At 40.3% G+C, this 21807-nt stretch overlaps 1 protein-coding gene and 1 pseudogene across 5 annotated transcripts; both read left to right on the forward strand.

Moving 5' to 3' along the window:
* The first annotated feature begins 5338 nt into the window (after window positions 1-5338).
* LOC110526172 (uncharacterized) lies at window positions 5339-6752 on the forward strand (annotated as a pseudogene). Its single transcript, XR_002473897.3, has 2 exons — window positions 5339-6228; window positions 6616-6752. The product of XR_002473897.3 is annotated as an uncharacterized LOC110526172 (transcript).
* Window positions 6753-10726: 3974 nt separating this feature from the next.
* LOC110526171 (uncharacterized) lies at window positions 10727-20696 on the forward strand. 4 transcript variants are annotated; one of them, XM_090238228.1, is made up of 4 exons: window positions 10727-14733; window positions 19136-19297; window positions 19677-19756; window positions 19992-20696. In XM_090238228.1, exon 1 carries the CDS (start codon window positions 11548-11550, stop codon window positions 13774-13776), a length of 2229 nt encoding a protein of 742 aa, XP_090094354.1. In that variant the 5' UTR covers window positions 10727-11547; the 3' UTR covers window positions 13777-14733; window positions 19136-19297; window positions 19677-19756; window positions 19992-20696. The 4 variants fall into 4 exon arrangements, 2 of the variants coding, with proteins under 2 accessions (XP_090094354.1, XP_090094355.1); XR_016496767.1 differs by having other exon boundaries at window positions 10734-10994; window positions 19677-19751; XR_005052164.2 differs by having other exon boundaries at window positions 14595-14733; window positions 19677-19751.
* Window positions 20697-21807: the final 1111 nt, after the last annotated feature.

Here is a 21807-nt window from a genome sequence, read left to right on the forward strand (position 1 = left end):
TGACGTAGTTTTATGCATTTATGTTGAAGAATGCCCGTAGGGGGCTACATTGCGCAAGTGGTCACATGATGCTCCCGGAGAGAAAATCTCGCATAAAGTACAGAGGTAGCCATTATTCCAATCGCTTCTACTGAGAAACCAATTGTCCCGGTGGATATATTATCGAATAGATATTTGAAAAACACCTTGAGGATTGATTCTAAACAACGTTTGCCATGTTTCTGTCGATATTATGGAGCTAATTTGGAATATTTTTCGGTGTTGTCGTGACCGCAATTTCCGGTCGATTTCTCAGCCAAACGTGAAGAACAAACGGAGCTATTTCGCTTACAAAAATAATATTTTGGGAAAAAATGAACTTTGGCTATCTACCTGGGAGTCTCGTGAGTGAAAACATCCGAAGTTCATCAAAGGTAAACAATTTAATTTGATTGCTTTTCTGATTTTCGTGACAAGGTTGCCTGCTCCTAGCAAGGCATAATGCTATGCTAGGCTATCGATAAACGTACACAAATGCTTGTCTAGCTTTGTCTGTAAAGCATATTTTGAAAATCTGAGATGACAGGGTGATTAACAAAAGGCTAAGCTGTGTTCCAATATATTTCACTTGTGATTTTCATGAATGGGAATATTTTCTAGGAAGATTTATGTCCGTTGCGTTATGCTAATTAGTGTCAGATGATGACAACGGTCCCGTTCACGGGATGGGGTGTCACTAGAGGCAAGAGAGCATTTGGATGATCCAGAAGAAGATTGGGAGAATGTAATATGGTCAGATGAAACCAAAATAGAACTTTTTGGTAAAAACTCAACTCGTCGTGTTTGGAGGACAAAGAATGCTGAGTTGCATCCAAAGAACCCCATACCTACTGTGAAGCATGGGGGTGGAAATATCATGCTTTGGAGCTGTTTTTCTGCAAAGGGACCAGGACGACTGATCCGTGTAAAGGAAAGAATGAATGGGGCCATGTATTGTGAGATTTTGAGTGAAAACCTCCTTCCATCAGCAAGGGCATTGAAGATGAAACGTGGCTGGGTCTTTCAGCATGACAATGATCCCAAACACACCGCCCGGGCAACGAAGGAGTGGCTTCGTAAGAAGCATTTCAAGGTCCTGGAGTGGCCTAGCCAGTCTCCAGATCTCAACCCCATAGAAAATCTTTGGGGGGAGTTGAAAGTCCGTGTTGCCCAGCAACAGCCCCAAAACATCACTGCTCTAGAGGAGATCTGCATGGAGGAATGGGCCAAAATACCAGCAACAGTGTGTGAAAACCTTGTGAAGACTTACAGAAAACATTTGACCTCTGTCATTGCCAACAAAAGGTATATAACAAAGTATTGAGATAAACTTTTGTTATTGACCAAATACTTATTTTCCACCATAATTTGCAAATAAATTCATAAAAATCCTACAATGTGATTTTCTAGATTTTTTTTCTCATTTTGTCTGTCATAGTTGAAGTGTACCTATGATGAAAATTACAGGCCTCTCTCATCTTTTTAAGTGGGAGAACTTGCATAATTGGTGGCTGACTAAATACTTTTTTTGCCCCACTACAGACCGGCACCCCTTGTCTTACCAGAGGCCGCTGTTCTATCCTACCAAAAAAGCATAAAACCCGCCAGATCTATGTTATTAATGTCGTCATTCAGCCAAGACTCGGTGAAACATAAGATATTACCGTTTTTAATGTCCTGATGGTAGGATATACGTGATCATAGTTTGTCTATTTTATTATCGATTGATTGTATGTTGGCTAATAGGACCGATGGTAAAGGAAGAACGTGAGGGATCGTTACAACCCTATTTGTGTTGCTCCTTCCTTCACAGGTCCTCTGCTTGCCATACTAGAGAGACACACTCTGTTTCCGTCCTCAACTTGCGGATCTGCCCTGAGGATGTTATACACCACTGTTGCGCCTTCAGTCATGTTGATTTCCGACTGGTTGTCTTTGGACTACATGCCATGGGCTGACTGACCTGAACAGAAATACAATGTTCATCACTTTCCTCATACTGGACTACTCTGATTAGTTATGAGGTCACAGGAAATAGACTCATTACTCATAAATCATTGCAGCTCACTTGACTGCATCTGACAGTGGATAGCAGAGCTCTCTGGTGTTTCACTGTGACAGGTTAAAGGAAATATTCATAGCCTGTTATAAATTAAAAAGTATTAGTAAGTTTATGGTATGTGAGGATCGTAAAACATCTGTTAAAAAGATCCATTCAGTATTAGTTGATAGAGATGAATAACATTCATATAATTGTATTAACGTTAAAATCTGTCAAAGGGTAAGAATTGAGAGTACTGTGTAAACGTTATATTGATTACTTTATTTTGTGGTGCCTAAAAGTGTTAATCTGTGATCTACGAAATGCTCTTAATCTATGAGCCGGAGATCGATTGCTCTGGTCTCCACCCATATTTCTGGGAAAATCGCGGTCTTTTCTCATTACACTAAACCAGTGGTTCTTAACCTTGTTGGAGGTACTGAACCCCACCAGTTTCATATGCGCATTCACCGAACCCTTATTAATTAGAAAAATAAAATATAATTTTTTCAAATTCAAAACATAGGTATATATTTTACTGGTGCACAAAATGAACCGTGCATCAACATCACTGTGTTCAAAGAACAAAATCATCAAAACATGATTTTCACACAAAAACATAATAATGAATATTTACTGCAAATCAGTTTGACTTCTGCTGTTTCCTTTCAGAGACCAGTTCAGAAATGCGCAGCTTCACCTTGGCAAGTGCCACTCTCATGTCATTTTCGCAACAAAGTCTGCTCCTTTTCTTCATTTTTATGTCCAGCATCCTCAAAAAGGATTGCTCGCAAAGATATGTTGTAACAAACGGTATGAAAATCTCCAGAGTTTTCTTAGCAATAACAGGGTACGTTACCATTTGTTGACACCAAAACGTTGAAAGCGTTGTTGTTCTGAAGAGTTGCTGTTGAACCTGGCTCTGCTGAATTTCAATGATTTCATCGAGGACATCATCATTGACATCTGTTGTCTCAACACTAAACATGAACGGCTGTCTCACCCATGTTGGATATGACTCTTGTAGGGAAGTATCTGTCAAGAGACTTTGCAAGCTCATCTAAGTGTGGCAATTGCTTGCTTCAGTTCAGCGGGTACAGAAATGTCTCCGATTCCAGATACATCTTCGATCTTACTTACACAGTCGTCCAGCAGGGGAAGGTTTGCGAAGTTATCGTTCTCTGTTCGTCGTTTCCATAGCGGTAGCTTTTTTTGAAAAGCCTTCAGGTTTTCCTCCGAGCACTAGTTCGCACATAGTTCACGCATTCCACTACAATTTTTAATACTTCTGCCAGTTTTGGAGGCAAGGTTTTTGTTGCCAACGCATGCCTGTGCAGAATACAATGCGTAACAATGATGCATCGGCTTTCACTAGCGCACCAAAACCAGACTTTCTTCCCAGCATGACTGGAGCTCCGTCCGAACAAATTGCAGAAACCATATCCCACGAAAGATTGTTGTCTTTGAAGAAGTCATCCGCAAGTTTCTTCACATCGGCTGCCTTAGTTGTTGTTGTAAGAGGCTTACAAAATAAAAATAAATCTTCCTTTATCACGTCGTCTTTCACATAGAGAACGAATACAGCAAGCTGGCTTAGATTGGAAACATCTGTGGTCTCGTCAAGTTGAAGGCTGAATTTTGCCGGGCTTGAAATCAGATCTGCAACTACTTGAGCCAAGATGTCTTTGCTCATGTCCTCTATTCTGTCGCTGATGGTGTTATTTGACAGAGGAATTTGGGATAACTTAACTTCAGCCTCTTTTCCCAGCATGATATTCGCCATCTTCAACACAGCTGGTTTTATGAGTGTTTCACCAATGGTGTGTGGTTTTCCCTGTTTTGCGATCAGGTAAGCAACTTTGCACGATGCTGTGGGGATCGGTTTGTTGATGGGTACAAAGCCGAGAACAGGCAGAGTAGCCTTTTCATCGAATCTGGCTCTCTTCACCTTGAACTCAGCGAGCGTTGTGTTCTTGTATTTTCCATCTCCATGCAGCTTAAGGAAGTGTTCTCTTAGTTTTGCCGGTGCTAGATTAGAATTGCTCAACTTGGCATTGCAAATCATGCAGTTAGGATGCTGACTCCCATCACGTTCCGTTTTACATGTGAATCCATATTGTACATATTCGTTCAACCACTTTCTTTTTTTGCTCGACATAAGTATGAAGGGATTAAAATATTAAGAAAGAAATCACAAGACGTACCATCACGACAATCACAAGTCGACTACTGAGCGTACCAAATTCCCTGCAGCACAGATAGGCCAAGCGATGTAGCGTGATCACCTGCAGCCAACAATGGCCAAGCGAGGCGTGTCATCATGAATCATATGAGTCGGATGTGTGTCTTGACCTCCGCCGAACCCTTGAGACTGACTCACCGAACCCCTGGGGTTCGATCGAACCCAGGTTAAGAACCACTGCACTAAACGTTGAATTGAGAATACAACATCGTATCACGCTCGTGATTATTTCTCCCCTGTTTTCAGGTACTTTATTGATGATAAAATAGTAATTTAAATGTTATAACTCGCTAACATGTCAAGAGTGTTTAAGGTGTGTCTTGAGGAAGTTAGAGTTAAGTTTGAAGAGAGTTTGAAGAGAGTAATATTAGCCCTGCTCGGTTGAAGTGAAGAATAGCATCGTACTCAGAGTAGCTGCCATTTTATGTCGATTGTGAATGAACATATACGTTGTTAATAAGATATGTTGCTGTGTTAGTTGTATAATGGGTTTTATGTTGTTTTGTAATGTGTTACTTTTGTGAAATGATTACACTAAACGTTGAATTGAGAATACAACACCGTATCACGCTCGTGATTATTTCTCCCCTGTTTTCAGGGGCGTAACATCACCATTTGGAATTAAACAACAAAAATGTAAATGACCATTGTTTTACGCTTCGAAAACACCGACTGCGTTGTTGCATCCCTGCTGCATAACATTTTGCGCAGCTAGGCAATTATACTGATGCAGGTACCTTTTGCAAATAGTCACATGCAGTTGGACACATGGAGGAGAGAATAATTTTCGCAGTATCCTCAAAACCGTGTCTTTTTGACACAACTGCTGACAGCTACAGGGACATAAACACAAAAAATGCTGCTTGGAGACAAGTGTCCACGATAGTAGGATTGCCAGGTCAGTTTAGTAGTGAGCTTGTGCTAGATGTGGCTAGTTAGCTAGCTAGCTAACCTAGCCAATGAGGTGTGTGTGAAAGAAATAGTCAAATAAATTATGCTAGTTACTACCCCTGATAACTTTACAAAATAATCATGTTTGAAAGAGTGAGAGTGTGTATGCTATATAAATAGTAATAGAAATGGTAGATACTACTGTACCCCTGATAATTTGGTCAGATAACCGTGTGTGTCTGTGTACAGTAGGTGACATGTCAATGATAGCTATCTAATAACTATAGTTATGCTAGGTAATGGTTTGGCTTATCATGTTCATGTCTATGTAGAAGAAGACTGTAGGTGGAAGTGGAGAGGACTCAGGGACAGGTATCAGAGAGAGAGAAGGGTAGAGAAAGAGAAGAAGAGGTCTGGGTCAGCAGCTTCAGGCCAGCAGCCTTGGCGCTTCTGCCACATTCTTTCTTTTCTGGATCCATTTATTGTGCCTAGGGCAACGAGTGGCAATTTTACAGCCAGACCCTCTACTACGTCATCCACAAGTGTTGTTGCCACCGGTGCATCAAGACCCTCAACGTCACCTACAAATGCGACCATCACCTCCACCGGTGGAGTGAGACCCTCTACAACATCATCCACGAGTATGACCACTACCGGTGCAGCCATGGAAGATGATGAAATGGAGGAAGCACCTCTGGATCTAGGACCACCTGAGATTATTATGAACCTCACAGAAGTGACCACCTCGTTGAACAGGATGTGGCCGTGGAGAGAAACAGAGAGAGAAACTAAGAGGAACAACGTCACACCAGGCGTCATCGGAGGTACCAGCCCCCAGATCCACTCGACTCATTTCAGCAGAGGCTCCTCCAAGCTGTCGAGAGGGATGCAGCCCAACCTGATGCTCACAGGAAGGAGGATGAAGAGACCCTCTTTGCCATGAGCCTGGTGCCAACACTGAAGAGGCTGCCTCAGCAAAGAAAAGCAGCAGTCAAGGTTAAAATGGATCAACTGCTTTTCGAAGCCGAGTTCAATGGTACGTTTTTTTTCTCTCCACATCACAGGTAGTGTCATAATTGTGCGACAGTTAAGTAAAGTAGGTCATTTTTACAGTATAGTCATGTAGGTTAATTGGTATTTCAGATCAAAGTATTAATATGAGGCAAATGTATAGCTGTTGTTTCTGGGTTAGAAAATATCCTAAAACAGTTTGCTGTCGAAATATCTGCCTGTCATATTAATTTTTTGGTCTGAAATACAAATTCCATGAGTAAACAGCAAGTATTACCAACTTTACCACAATGTTCCTATATTTATGCCACTAACTACACTATGCAAGCAGTATTTAGTTAACATAAATCCCACCTTTTATGGTGTCATATTATGTTAAGCTTGTATGTGTTGTTTTTCTCTTCCCTTTCAGAAATGGAGTCAATTTAGCTGACCAGCTCACAGGAAGGACAGGAAGAGGAGAGGAGTTGTCTGGTTGTTGTTTTGACCTCCCTCATTGTACCTTTCTTTTCACACACGTCAGTTCCGTTTAAATTCAGTCAATTCATAAAGTAATTTGTTTATAAAGTCTTAGGATAGCATTCATTATTAGTGTTACATAGATTTCTGAATTGAAACTCATACGGAGTTTTCACAGATGCTCTTGGTCTCTTACGAGACTATAGGTCAATATATTTATTTAATTTAAAACCACTTGAAAACCAGGGGGTTGAAACTTTTTGTGAAGTTATGTTCCATCGACTGGTCCGTGACGTCCAGGGGTCATTTGTTTGTTTAGCTGTGTTATGGCTACATATTATTCCCTTTTTCTCAGAGACAGAGACACACACACATCTCTTCGTACCTCAGATCTCCAGTGCCCTGCCCTCTCTCTTTATGGCCATGTCTGAATTTCCTCTACTATGTCTAGGCTTTATGCGTAGTCCCTGTATCGGTCTGCAGTTGTGCCAAAAATACATGCTCTTGCTGTTCTCTTACAGATTACAGGCTACACATTCATAAAAAAAAATTGTTTTTAATTACACGCACGCACACACCTCTTTCACTAGTTTTATTTAAAAAAAAAAATTTTACAACACACATACCTGTCATGTTCTTTCCTGTACTTGAATACTTATTAAATTATAATGTTTTCATAGTCAGTTGTTTCAGCTGTTTATTAATATCTAATTTAGACTTAATCTGCTTAATTCTTCCCTACACCTTTGCTGATCTAAGACAAGATAAATGTAAAAACATCCAGCGTAGGGCCTCATGAGGTTGGGTCTTAAAGGGAAGGCCTCATCGCCGACGAAGACGTGGGGAACAGGTCCCAGGTCTTCAGCCCCAGGGAGTGATGCAGGTGGTGGAATATCCAGGGTGCCATCCTGAAGTGCCTGGCCAAAGGCAGTCTCGGAGGGTCACGCCATCACTTCCCTTGCCGTAAGCACCAACATCGACAACACGGAAACAGTAGATGGCATCTACTACAGCCAAGAGTACAACTGAATATGTATCCTTGTAGTTGCAGAACTGCGAACCTGAGCACGGTGGAGCCTGGATTACTACATGTTTCCCGTCAATGGAGCCAAGACAATTGGGGAAATTCCACCTCTCCAGGAACTAAGGCAGCGATGGCCCTCCAGTCTTCCTCCTTGGGGACAAGCATGTTTTCACGAACCAGACAGTCCCAAATGGCTTGTGCCACAGAGGGGACAATGCCTGCCACCGTGGACCGTCCAACTCGGAAGCTGAATCCTATGGTCCTGTAGGAGTCCCCTGTCGCCAAGAATCTAAAATATAATTCAAAATAATGATCAATATTGTGTATAACTTGAATTCCACCCACATATAATATCTACTCATATAGCTACCTCATTACTGTTTATTATGCTTTACTAATTATATTGTAATACTCATCAACCATCATTAACAATGCCTTGAAACAGTACAATTCAGTCTATGACTATATCAATAAACTGTAGTCCAGGCCAACTCTACTCTTAGAAAGAATGGTACTATCTACTTAAAAGGGTTCTCTGGCTGTCCCCATAGGAGATCCCTTTTAGGTTCCAGGTAGTACCCCTTTTGGTTCCAAGTAGAACCCTATTGGGTTCCATGTATTAAGTATTATACCTGGAACCAAAAATGGTTATCCTATGGGGAAAGCAGAAGGACACTTTTGGAACCTTTTTCTCTAAGAGTGTATGTGAGTCCAATAAGAATGTAATGAACGACTGTAACTGTCTTGAACAACAATGGGTCCTGGAGAAGACTAGCCTACCTTCATCAGGGCAGAAGGCGCCTTTCTTTTCATTTGGTAACATTGCATAGTTGAAAAAGGATTATAAACCAACTTTGGGAAAAGTTATAGTCCCAATGAACATTCTGTAAAAGTACATCTGATGTCAAATAGGGACTATTAACTAGAGCCCTTTAGCGTTGCACATACAAACAATGTATAAAATATAAATCAATTATGATATCAAAGGCTTTAAAAATGTACTAGAATGTACCTTACCGGAGACAAATCGCCAGGCGTTCAACTGGGCTGATGGACTCCCGGTAGTTGTTATCCATCCGGGTGATCCTGGCTCCAACCATCTGGAGCAGGTGATCGAACTGGCTTCGGTCCAGACGAAAGTAACTTCGGAATTCCTCTCAAAACAGTCGAAGCTCTTGAATTAGACAGTGGAACTCCCCTGCCTGCTTTCGGGACTTTAACCATCTCTGGACCCACGCAGACCTGCGCTTTCGACCGGCCCAACAGTGCGATCAAGACCACCTTCATCAACGTCGGTCTCATTGTTGAAAGAGCCTACTCTGCTATCTTGACTATTTATTATTGCATTTTGGAGGGAAATTATATTTTTTCCATAAGGCGAGGATAAGTGGACTTTGTGTCTTGTAAGTGTTTGGACCGCTACCATGGAGTGTGTCAAAGTGGATGTGTCAACAGAAGTGGGTGTATGGAAAGAGAATCAGCTAATTGGGCAGATTTGTTGCCACTCAAGACTGTTTTATGTGTCTGGGCTGCACGACAAGTACATTGTTGACAACTATAGCATTTTAGCTAAGCTTTTTCCTAACCTGAAGCACATTCTCCTAACCTGACACATTAATTATCCAAACATGCTACACATTTTAGCTAATGTTAACCCCTTTCCAAACCATAACCTCATTCTCCTAACCTGCCACGTTAATTCTCCTAACCTGCTATGTTAATTCTCCTAATCGGTTACATTCTTCTTTGAGATTTGGTTGGCCGATCGCATCAAACTTTTAGGTGCATACACTGCCACCTGCTGTACTGGTGTGTGAGGCCATTCACGGCATAACTACATTTAATATATATATATATATATATATATATGTGGTAATACAAAATCGCCCATCCAACTATTAACCCTCTCAAAACAAATTCAACACCACCCCATTCCACTATTTAATTATATCTAGTCCTACTCCAGATCAATGGTCTGAGAGGACATAAACACCACTAACACTACCCCCTGCAGCTGTTAAGAAGTAAATCCTCTCAATCCCAAGTACTTCTTTGCCGCTGCCACCACAACCACTATTTTCTGTGACTTTTGATCCATTTCTGCAGTACAACTGACAACCATGGCTATAAATGCTGAAAAGTCCACCTTACTGAAGCACATATTCTTCCCATCACTCTCTCTTGGTCTCTACCTACTCACAGGAATCCTCTCAGGATACCTCACCCTGTACCCATCTTCCACTACCACTCTTCACTGCTTTGGAATACAACACTTTCTATACTACTCTAGGCCATTATTGTAAATAAGAATTTGTTCTTAACTGACTTGCCTAGTTAAATAAAAGCTAAATACATAACCCTGGCAACCTCAACCTACCTTTCTCTCACCGGACACCTCCGATCTTCAGCCCCATGGGCAGCCCCACAACTAACATCCATAACGTTTTCCACCGATACCACACATTCCATCATCTTATGCCCTCCTACACACTTTTCACATCTAGTAATCTCCCTCCTACACACTGCTGCAACATGCCCATAAACTTGACACCTAAAACACTAGTATTTTCGGGAAACAAAAGCTCTCACGGTATAACTGACACTTCCTACCCTGACCTTATCTGGCAAAGACTACATAAAGACTCTACATAAACACTCAGCATGACAAAGTCTTCTGTTTCCCCACACTCTCCACCAGATCTACGTCTCACCTAACTGTATCTGTCACAGACACCGGGAATATATAAAAAAAATGCGTTTAGAAGGACTGCCAGGGCGAATTGACTTATTGCACATCAAGGCAGGCTTTCCCTAACGGAAGAATTCAAATAAATTATAGAACGGGCAAATAGGATCTCACTATCTCGTGCTTGACTCTGCCCACCTCCTTGTTCTATGACTAATTTGATCCAATTTGAAACGACAGGCTCTATATTGGGTTAATTATACAAAAATATTTGCTCCAAATATGCAGTTACCCGTTATTTGAATCTGGAGCGAGAAAGGCGCACCCGGAATCACAACGCCTGAGTAGAGTTTCCACATCCGGTTTTCAGCGGAAAAGAAAGCTCGTTTACGCAGAACCACTGCATGTCTACGTTTTTTTGTAACTAAGATTTTAGCCAAATGTTTAGAATGATTTTCTAATTCCTCGACACGCAGCGTCGAACTCAAAACATTCAGTTTACATTTTCGGAATAAGCTAACCAGTTACCCACCTGGAAGTACTTTGTCGTAGGAACAATTTTATTTTTTTTTCTAATTCCAAACTATCGTATGGAAGGTTTAGGGGTACCTGCAAAATCAAGGTAGCTACAGTAATAGCTAACTAACGTTAGCTAGCTGAGCTACTCTATTTGATCTGAGCCATTAGTCTATATGACAAACAATAGGCAGCCATGTACAGATAATTCATGTATTGCAATCAATGCGCCCTTGCAAGTGTCATATTTGCCGTGAATATAGACTTCAATACATAGCTAGTTAGCAAGATGATTTGGCTACTTGGTGGTACTCACTATTCGTTTATGTTATGTGCCAAGTCTCATTGGATCTAACATTACTGCAGTGGGATGCAAGTTAAGATTATTCGGTAGTCTGAGGCTAGGGTGGACTCCCTTGGTCAGTTGGTATAGGCCTAACAATACACTTGGAATCAACTGTAGTTACACCACTATCTAATATTACAGAACGTATTTCCTCAGAATTTTCACTGTTGTAAAAGGGCTTTATAAAAATCAATTGGATTGATATTCTTAAGGAGATAGGCCTGGTCCGCTACTTGGACATTACTAGGTCTAACCAAACTATATTTAAGTTGACCCTGGGTGTCACCCAGATAACTAGTTTAGTTGGTGTGAGATGGATGTAGATATAAAGCCAGAGGAGGATGAGGTGGAGATATCCCCAGCTGTCATTTTGTCTGACTCTTTTGATGCAAGTTATTCATATGCCGAAAATGGATATGACACAGCAAAACAACGGCTTATTTGTAATCTGTTAGAAGATACAAAATCAAGTGATAGGGAGATTAAAATGAATTCAACAAAAGTTGGTACTCCACTTCAAACAGCAGTAAATGTGGGTGGTAAAGGTGTTGTTCGTGTTCACACAGAACAGGATAGACCAAGCACCCCTGTAGAGAATTTAATCAAAGAGGAGTCATGTTTTTACATGTCACCCAGTGATATTCAGATTGGAAAAGTATGTACCTTGTCTCGGTCTGTCCTGGTCAGCAACATTAAACAGGCAAATGTGATGCCCTTTGCAGAGGAAGTGGTGAAAAACTGCTACCCCTTGTGCAAAGAAATAGGTGTGGAATTTGATGTGAGATCCAAACCGGCATCCAAAACAAAACTTGACTCACAGTTACTGACAAATGGCGTAATGTATGAGGTTCATAAGTTTGCAAAAAATACAAAAAGGAGTTATATGTATACCGTCTATAATATTCTGAAATATAATTTTGATGTACGTTTTCAAAATCAGAAACGCTGTCAAAATGCCATACATATTGCATCTAAACTCAAACGAATGGCCAAACGGAAACATGTCGCAGATAAAGACTTTTCAAAAGAAGTGTTTATAATACCGCTTGTGACTAGACAATACAAGAAAAAAGAAGCTAATCCACCTGCAAGATTGTCAAAAAGACAATTGAATTTGAAAGGGATACAAGAGGCAGATGATACAGAGGAGAAGATGAACTCCCAGAAGATGGTTAACAAGACCGGTTTGAAATATCTGGTCGCTGATGCAAGGACTGTATGGTCTCTGCATGCTGAAGAGATCCTCTCTATCGAAACATATGAAACTGTCAAGCTTGGCCAAGATAATGGACCCACTGACTTCTGCTTAAAGGAGTCTGGCGTTCACTCTGGGGTCACAGAGCAAACCCCATGCCCAGAGAACTACCAAGTTGACATTTGCAGGAAAATGATCAATGAAATTGTTACGAGTGGTGAAATGCAACAGATGAGATGGATTTTTGTAACCTTTTCAAAGTGTTTTGGTGCTGGGACTGGTTCCGAAACGAAATTTGAACAAATCCTCGCTGAATACAGATCAGACATCCTACCACTGATGGTTGAGAAACATTGTGGCTTTAGTTCCAATGAAAAGACAATGATGTGCCTTGTAAGTCAGCTCTTCTGTGGCTTACATTTGATTGATGGCTTTGCTCACCAGGCAAAAACAAGTCTTCTACTTTGGGAAAATATGATTTTAGGAGATAAAGAAGTAGGAGTCCATAGCTCCCCTAACATTAGGACAACAGAGTTTGAGTCTGGAACAGTGCGTTTGGTGAGTTCTGTGAGTATTGCTGTGCAAGAGCTTGGATGGGCAGAGGACGGTCAGCTTGTTCCGTTCGAAACCTTTTTGACCAGCAAAAAAGAATTTGATGAAGTTCCTTTGTCTCTATCCATTGGACACAGAATAGATGGTCTGTTTCATAATTCTGCTGGGGTGTATAGCATCCATGATGATTTGGTTGAGTTTACCAGTACGTACGGAGCTGAGAGTAGTTTGCTTGTGGCAGTTGTTGCTGATTTGGAGGTTCAACAGTTCAAGGCCGGATGCAGAGCTCTGGGTCTGGTTTCCAAGCTTATCATTGATCCTCTCTGGAGAGCCTTAACTTTGAAGGGAAACGTGTTGGAGATGGAAGAAAGATACCAAACCCTTGTTACCAAACTCAAGGAATGGCAGGAAGATGGGAGAGGCCTTGTTAAAGGAAATGCATGCTTGTTTGATGACATTGAGGTACCCAAGAACCTTGTGTTTGATAGGCTTACCATGTGGACCGACACAGACTTCTTTGAGTTGACTGTTCAGATTGTTGAGTTGATCCTAGCCAGTTTTCTGAAGGTATGTTCTATGATGCTTCCAGTCGATCCAGAGCTCCTGTCAAAGAAAAATGATCGATTCAGAAAGGATTTGGCAATATTAGATAAATTGCAAAAAGCTAAGTCAAATGCAGTCAGTATTGCCATTGAAGGCATGGACATGTGCAAGAAGAATCACACTTGGGAATGGCTGTCCTTTTTGGATGAACCAAAAATAGTGTCAATGAGGAAAACATTCCAGACAGTGTAGGCAAAGGAAGAAGAAAAGCTCTCTGCCACACCTGCAGAAAAATGAAAATTGTAAAGTAATAGACATGAAAGATGTCTTTTAAAAAAAATTTTTTATTGACTTGGTACTTATCTATTTACTCGTAAACCACAGTACAGAACCTTTTAATAGCATGGCATCTTTCAAAAAAATGCATGAATGTGCTATTTTTCTAGCGCCTTAGCTTTTGTGTTAAAATAAACAGCAATGCAACCTCAGATGAGTTCAGACAAGTAGATTAAAAGTATAATATAGCTACTTACATTGTATTCTGTGGTATACTGTATAGCCTAAATAGGTTCAAACGTGGTGTCAGTAAATGTTGAATGTCGAATAACGCTTATCCATTTGGTACCACATGTGAATGGTTCCACGTGCTTACCTGTTTTTATATTGTTTGAAATCCAATGTAGAGGTTTTTCACGAAGTGTGCTGTCAGGAAAAGTGTAGAGGCTTTGTCACAATAGTTGAATTTGCAGATTCCCTTGGCCTTCTATTCGCTTTTGATGCCTGGTCTTGTTTATGAAAAAAAGAACATGATCATTTTGAGAGGAGACCAGTTGTTATTTTAGTGTTAGCTTCTTTCTGGACCATTTTCATCATTTTTGTTTGACCTTTGAATTGACTACTTGAATGGTCAACTTAAATATAAACAAGAGTGAGAGCAAGGCTCTGAAAGTTGTCAACTTTTCCATTGTCAAAATGAGTCATGCTTTGTTTAATTTTTTTTTAAATACATTTTTAAATCCTATTTTTGTTATCCATTTTTGAGAGCCTGTTTTATCTCTATTTCTGTTGGAGATCAAGATGTTTTCATTAGGACAAATGCACACTGGACTGCAGTGCTTTTCTATCTGCTGCAGCATTCAACGTTGCACATTTCTGTAGACTTCAGGAAGGTCATGCTTTTATATATAAACATCAAATAATTTTCAAAAGGTGAGAGCTTCATTCACTTCGAAAACTATTCACTGTTTCAATTAAGTAGCTATTTAGTTTCTTCTGTTTTTTGTTTTGTTTACTATGACAATGCATTCTGTCTTTCTGCAGGCCGAGTTCCAGGTTTGTGATGTGAGGTTTCTGGGGACCTGAAATACATGAAAAACTAAAATATGTACAACATTAAACAAGAGCCAACAGAGTGGTAGTTCAACAGGGAAAAAGTGTTGGGCAACACTGGCCTATAATGTTCTCATCAAAAGATTGTCACACTCATGCCATACCTTGAATGCTTCAACTAGCACATGTTGCTTGTAAAAGAGGGCCACTCTTGCAGCACAGCAGCACCTGGCTCTTGCAAGAACTGCCTGGAGAGGAGGGTCAGGTTATAGGTGTTTATTCGGCATTACGAAATCCTCGTCGACCCACTGTGCTGTCAGACTCAGCATGCTCATTGGACTGACATCGCTGGTCCAAATGTAATTTGTGACGTTAATAGCAGTGATGCCCATAGCAAGTAGCTCATGGATGTGCGTTTCAACAATACTGTGTAACTCCAGTAGGGCAACATCTGAAAAATAGTGCCTACTTGGTAGTATGTACCGGTGCTCGAACCAGTTCGGTGAAAGTCTACATCATCCACGACAGAGAACGGTTGATTGTCAAGGGCAATGAATTCCATTATCTTGGCGTTTAATGGGTTTCGCCTTTGAGTTGTCTTGCTGAAATGTTCTTAGTCTTTCAAATGACTGCTTGACTTGAACATGTTTAGTTGTTGGAGGTGTGCGCTTAGTTTTGTTATGCTTTTGTTCTAAGTAGGGGGTGATGCACTTTCAAATGAGTAATTCGGTTTGTGGTATAGAAAGATTTCACTTTCTCCCCCCCTCTGGAAATAAATTTTAAAAAATATATATATTCACCTTTATTTAACCAGGTAGGCTAGTTGAGAACAACTTCTCATTTGCAAATGCGACCTGGCCAAGATAAAGCATAGCAGTGTGAACAGACAACAACACAGAGTTACACATGGAGTAAACAATAAACAAGTCAATAACATAGTAGGAAAAAAATTATCTATATACATTGTGTGCAAAAGGCATGAGGAGGTAGGCAATAAATAGGCCATAGGAGTGAATAATTACAATTTAGCAGATTAACACTCGAGTGATAAATGATCAGATGAACATGTGCAGGTAGAGATACTGGTGTGCAAAAGAGCAGAAAAGTAAATAAAATGAAAACAGTATGGGGATGAGGTAGGTAAATTGGGTGGGCTATATACCGATGGACTATGTACAGCTGCAGCGATCGGTTAGCTGCTCAGATAGCAGATGTTTAAAGTTGGTGAGGGAGATAAAAGTCTCCGTAAATAATAGCAGCACATGGAGTAAACATATGGCCTTTTTGTTATCTTCCTTTGAAACTTCAAAATAGATCCACACAGCTGACATTATGGGCTTGGCTAGGAATGCTGTGTTACATGTGTAATGCTGTATTTTTTTGTGGCGTCATTACGTCATCTAAATACGTTATATAGGTACCCACGTCAGCTTTGACATCGTTTTGCACATTGGCGTTAAACTAGACATCGGGCTGATGTTGGCGTTTGTGGCTAATATTGGCCAATTCCGATATGCTTACCGATATACCGTGCATCCCTAGAAATAATAGAAAAGTGAAACATGTAATAATAGATACACAATGAGTAATGATAACATGGCTATATACAAGGGGTACCAGTACCGAGTTGATGTACAGTGATATGAGGTAATTGAGGTATATACAGTGCCTTGCGAAAGTATTCGGCCCCCTTGAACTTTGCGACCTTTTGCCACATTTCAGGCTTCAAACATAAAGATATAAAGATATAAAACTGTATTTTTTGTGAAGAATCAACAACAAGTGGGACACAATCATGAAGTGGAACGACATTTATTGGATATTTCAAACTTTTAACAAATCAAAAACTGAAAAATTGGGCGTGCAAAATTATTTAGCCCCTTTACTTTCAGTGCAGCAAACTCTCTCCAGAAGTTCAGTGAGGATATATGAATGATCCAATGTTGACCTAAATGACTAATGATGATAAATACAATCCACCTGTGTGTAATCAAGTCTCCGTATAAATGCACCTGCACTGTGATAGTCTCAGAGGTCCGTTAAAAGCGCAGAGAGCATCATGAAGAACAAGGAACACACCAGGCAGGTCCAAGATACTGTTGTGAAGAAGTTTAAAGCCGGATTTGGATACAAAAAGATTTCCCAAGCTTTAAACATCCCAAGGAGCACTGTGCAAGCGATAATATTGAAATGGAAGGAGTATCAGACCACTGCAAATCTACCAAGACCTGGCCGTCCCTCTAAACTTTCAGCTCATACAAGGAGAAGACTGATCAGAGATGCAGCCAAGAGGCCCATGATCACTCTGGATGAACTGCAGAGATCTACAGCTGAGGTGGGAGACTCTGTCCATAGGACAACAATCAGTCGTATATTGCACAAATCTGGCCTTTATGGAAGAGGGGCAAGAAGAAAGCCATTTCTTAAAGATATCCATAAAAAGTGTTGTTCAAAGTTTGCCACAAGCCACCTGGGAGACACACCAAACATGTGGAAGAAGGTGCTCTGGTCAGATGAAACCAAAATTGAACTTTTTGGCAACAATGCAAAACGTTATGTTTGGCGTAAAAGCAACACAGCTGAACACACCATCCCCACTGTCAAACATGGTGGTGGCAGCATCATGGTTTGGGCCTGCTTTTCTTCAGCAGGGACAGGGAAGATGGTTAAAATTGATGGAAAGATGGATGGAGCCAAATACAGGACCATTCTGGAAGAAAACCTGATGGAGTCTGCAAAAGACCTGAGACTGGGACGGAGATTTGTCTTCCAACAAGACAATGATCCAAAACATAAAGCAAAGTCTACAATGGAATGGTTCAAAAATAAACATATCCAGGTGTTAGAATGGCCAAGTCAAAGTCCAGACCTGAATCCAATCGAGAATCTGTGGAAAGAACTGAAAACTGCTGTTCACAAATGCTCTCCATCCAACCTCACTGAGCTCGAGCTGTTGTGCAAGGAGGAATGGGAAAAAATTCCGTCTCTCGATGTGCAAAACTGATAGAGACATACCCCAAGCGACTTACAGCTGTAATCGCAGCAAAAGGTGGCGCTACAAAGTATTAACTTAAAGGGGCTGAATAATTTTGCACGCCCAATTTTTCAGTTTTTGATTTGTTAAAAAAGTTTGAAATATCCAATAAATGTCGTTCCACTTCATGATTGTGTCCCACTTGTTGTTGATTCTTCACAAAAAAATACAGTTTTATATCTTTATGTTTGAAGCCTGAAATGTGGCAAAAGGTCGCAAAGTTCAAGGGGGCCGAATACTTTCGCAAGGCACTGTACTGTATGTACATATAACTAGGAATAAAGTGACCGATAGTAAACAGTAGCAGCAGTGGATGTTATGAGTTAAAAAAAAAAGAAGTTTGTTCAGGTAACTATTTAACTAACTATTTAGCTTATGGCTTGGGGGTAGAAGCTGTTCAGGGTCCTGTTGGCTTGGGTGGTTGGAATCTTTCTCTGACACCACCTGGTATAGAGGTCCTGGTATGGAGCTCGGCCCCAGTGATGTGCTGGGCCATCTGCACTACCCTAGCGCCTTGCAGTGCCGTACCAAGCCGTGACGCAGCCAGTCATGCTGTTCTCAATGATCCGTCAAGACTACAGGCAGTATTTTTTACCTCTACAGTGTAGAGTCAACCATGTGGTGAAATAAAACATTCCACATTGTTCCTCAGATTTATGCATCACTGGTGGGAACTAGTTTCTGGATCAAAATATATGCAAGAAATGCTGTGACTTGGGATTTGATATCTTTTTACAATGATTAACACTGTCACTAGGCCGGAATAAAGTGGATATTCATATCCTCTCATGAGGAGGTCAATGAGGTATTGAGGTTGCAAGTTCAAATCCCCGAGCTGACAAGGTACAAATCTGTCGTTCTGCCCCTGAACAGGCAGTTAACCCACTGTTCCTAGGCCGTCATTGAAAATGAGAATTTGTTCTTAACTGACTTGCCTAGTTAAATAAAGGTAAATTTAAAAAAAAAAAAAAAACATTTTATTAATTTGCTTGATCTAATAATTTCATACATGTGTATTCACAGGTGATGCGTGTGTTTCTCTTTCAACTTGATGCATGCTATTTGAATCTGGGTGTACAACAGCTCTTTTCAGGGTCCAGTTTGTGATCCCCAAAAATGTATTAGTAGTGACTTTCGTCTTGTGAGTTTCACTTGTTTTTTTGTGCTGTCTACTAACTTTCCTGACGGTTTGAATATTCCTGAAACATTATGATAATCTTTGGCTCTGCTCCTTATGTTTATTTACAGATCCTCTGCTTGAAACAATTACGGGATGTGAAGTCTGATTCTGTCCTCAACTTGTTGACCTGCTCTGAGGATGTTGGACACCACTGTTGCACCTTCAGCCATTACTTTTTTTCATGTCAGTCGATGGGCTGACTGACCTCAAGGCGCAGAAGGTGTTTTAAGGTTTGTCGTCGGACACAAACTATTCAGAGTCTGTTGTGAATTACAAAGATATCCAGTAATTTCTAATTATTTATAATGTATGACAATAGTAGTTAAACACTAGCACTACTCGAGAAATTATTAATGACATATTCTGTGGCGGTAGTCAGCCTAGAGGTTTGAGATGTGGATCAGTTACTGATGCGTGGCTAGTGTCATTTCCCAGCTGCCCTCTGTGTTGTGCCCTTTAGCTGGGCACATATTCCCCAAAATGTTCCATGGTGGTGTGTTGCGGCTGACCTGGTGCCGCTGCACGTGTGTTTTGTTGGGTTGGGAAAGGCTAAAGACAAAGTTCAATTTCTGTGAAAAAAGGACAAAGCATTATCCTGTTGTATTTTAGGTATAGGAGGAGGTCTGGTGCAGTGGGGTGTTCCAGGTCCGCAACACTTGAGGAGAAAACGTCTTAATCATGATGGTAAGGTAAGCTTGTGACTGTACGTGTCATATTCACTGTGTGGACCTCTATGAATCATTACTTAAATAGGAACAATATACTGTAGCTAGGGACAGACGGGCTGCTTGCACATACAATAAATATTTGTACAACTTTCTACAAATTATCTTGCCACTGTAAATGCTCAAAAACATGATGGTTCTTATCACACTAAAAGCGATCTTGATGATTCAATTATTTGTGTTGATCCTTCCTTCACAGGTCCTCTGCTTGCCATACTAGAGAGACACACTCTGTTTCCGTCCTCAACTTGCGGACCTGCCCTGAGGATGTTATACACCACTGTTGCGCCTTCAGTCATGTTGATTTCCGTCTGGTTGTCTTTGGACTACATGCCATGGGCTGACTGACCTGAACAGAAATACAATGTTCATCACTTTCCTCATACTGGACTACTCTGATTAGTTATGAGGTCACAGGAAATAGACTCATTACTCATAAATCATTGCAGCTCACTTGACTGCATCTGACTGTGGATAGCAGAGCTCTCTGGTGTTTCACCATTTGAAATTAAACAACAAAAATGTAAATTACCATTGTTTTACACTTCTGACATATCACAGCAGTAAGTAGTATCCTACCTGACTCATATAAACAACATCCTTGAGTGTTTTGTTGATTAATGTATCTTTATAAGATTGTATTCCTTTTTTACCTGTAAAAAACCTGTAGACATGCATGATCCTGTAAATATTTACAAGGAACATAAATCTCACTACTTGGTATTTTTATATGGGGATTGTGAAAAATATATTTAATGTAGTTTTGTATGGTAATTGTAAATCAAATTTGTTTTCATTGGACTAGTCCATAAGATTTGTGTTAGGATTTGTTTGTTCTTAATTATGCAACCTTTTTTGTCCAATTATCTCCACGTAATACAGCCAGCTTTTCCATTCTTGGTTATCTGCCTCTGTAGCCTTTATCTAAAGTTTCATTTTTTGTATTACTTTGTTATTTTTATTGCTACTCTCTTCACATGGAGATGTTAGTTATGGGATGATGATTCCAATTTGGCAACAGGTGCTAGGATAGTTGGGATTAAATAAGTATTGTTACGGAAATACAAAATGTCAATATCGGTCCCACTTTAAACCAAGTACAAGTACTCCATTCACAAATCATCTATAAGTGTTTGTCATACTCTATGAAGGGTTACATACCCATTTCCACTGTAGAGTGAATTGCCAACTGTGACATAACTCAATATGTATGTTCACACACCATCTGTAGAGTATGACATATGGTTATAGACTATTTGTGAAGTGTTTATGTAGTGTTTATGAATGCTATTTAATGCCTTTATAAGTTGTACCTAAAAGTATAAATACTAGTATTAATAGACTATTATTTTATTTGTTTGGTGTATTAAGTGAGCTAGCACGTGTATTATGGCATTTAGGTGTTATGGATAATAGCTCTGGATGAGAGGTCGAGCCATAACAAAGTAAACACTGTTGCCTCCAGTACGATAGGTGGCGATATTGCACTGTTTATCTTGACTGCAAAACAAAGAAGCAGATGCAAATGTCCAATCTGGAATATCATGGGTCATGTGCTGCATACGTGGAGTGTCTGAAAGTGGGCGTGTCAACAAAAGTGGGTGTATGGAAACCAATCAGCTAATTGGGCAGATTTGTTGCCACTTGACCATTTTGTGTGTGGGCTGCACAACAAGTAGATTGTTGACAACCATAGCATTTTAGCTATCCTTAATAACCTCATTCTACTAACCTGCCACGTTAATTATCCTAACCTGCTACCTTCTTCTTTGGAATTTGTTTGGCAGATCGCATCCACCTTTTAAGTGCATACACCGCCAACTACTGTACTGGTGTGTGTGAGGCAATTTACAGTCTAACTACATTACATTCTTTGATATGGTAATACAAAATTGTGAAAAAGGAACATTTCCCTCCCAACTATTAACCCTCTCAAAAAAATACAAAAATAAAACACCACACCATTCCACTATTTAATTATATCTAGTCCCACACCAGACCTAATCCTGCATCTG

The sequence above is a fragment of the Oncorhynchus mykiss genome, chromosome 6, assembly GCF_057628025.1.
Source record: "Oncorhynchus mykiss isolate SJ-2025 chromosome 6, ASM5762802v1, whole genome shotgun sequence".
Classification (NCBI taxonomy): domain Eukaryota; kingdom Metazoa; phylum Chordata; class Actinopteri; order Salmoniformes; family Salmonidae; genus Oncorhynchus; species Oncorhynchus mykiss.

What these genes read in the sequence shown, in the direction of transcription:
- LOC110526171 (XM_090238228.1), top strand. Translation starts at nt 11,548, where the DNA reads ATGGATGTAGATATAAAGCCAGAGGAGGATGAGGTGGAGATATCCCCA.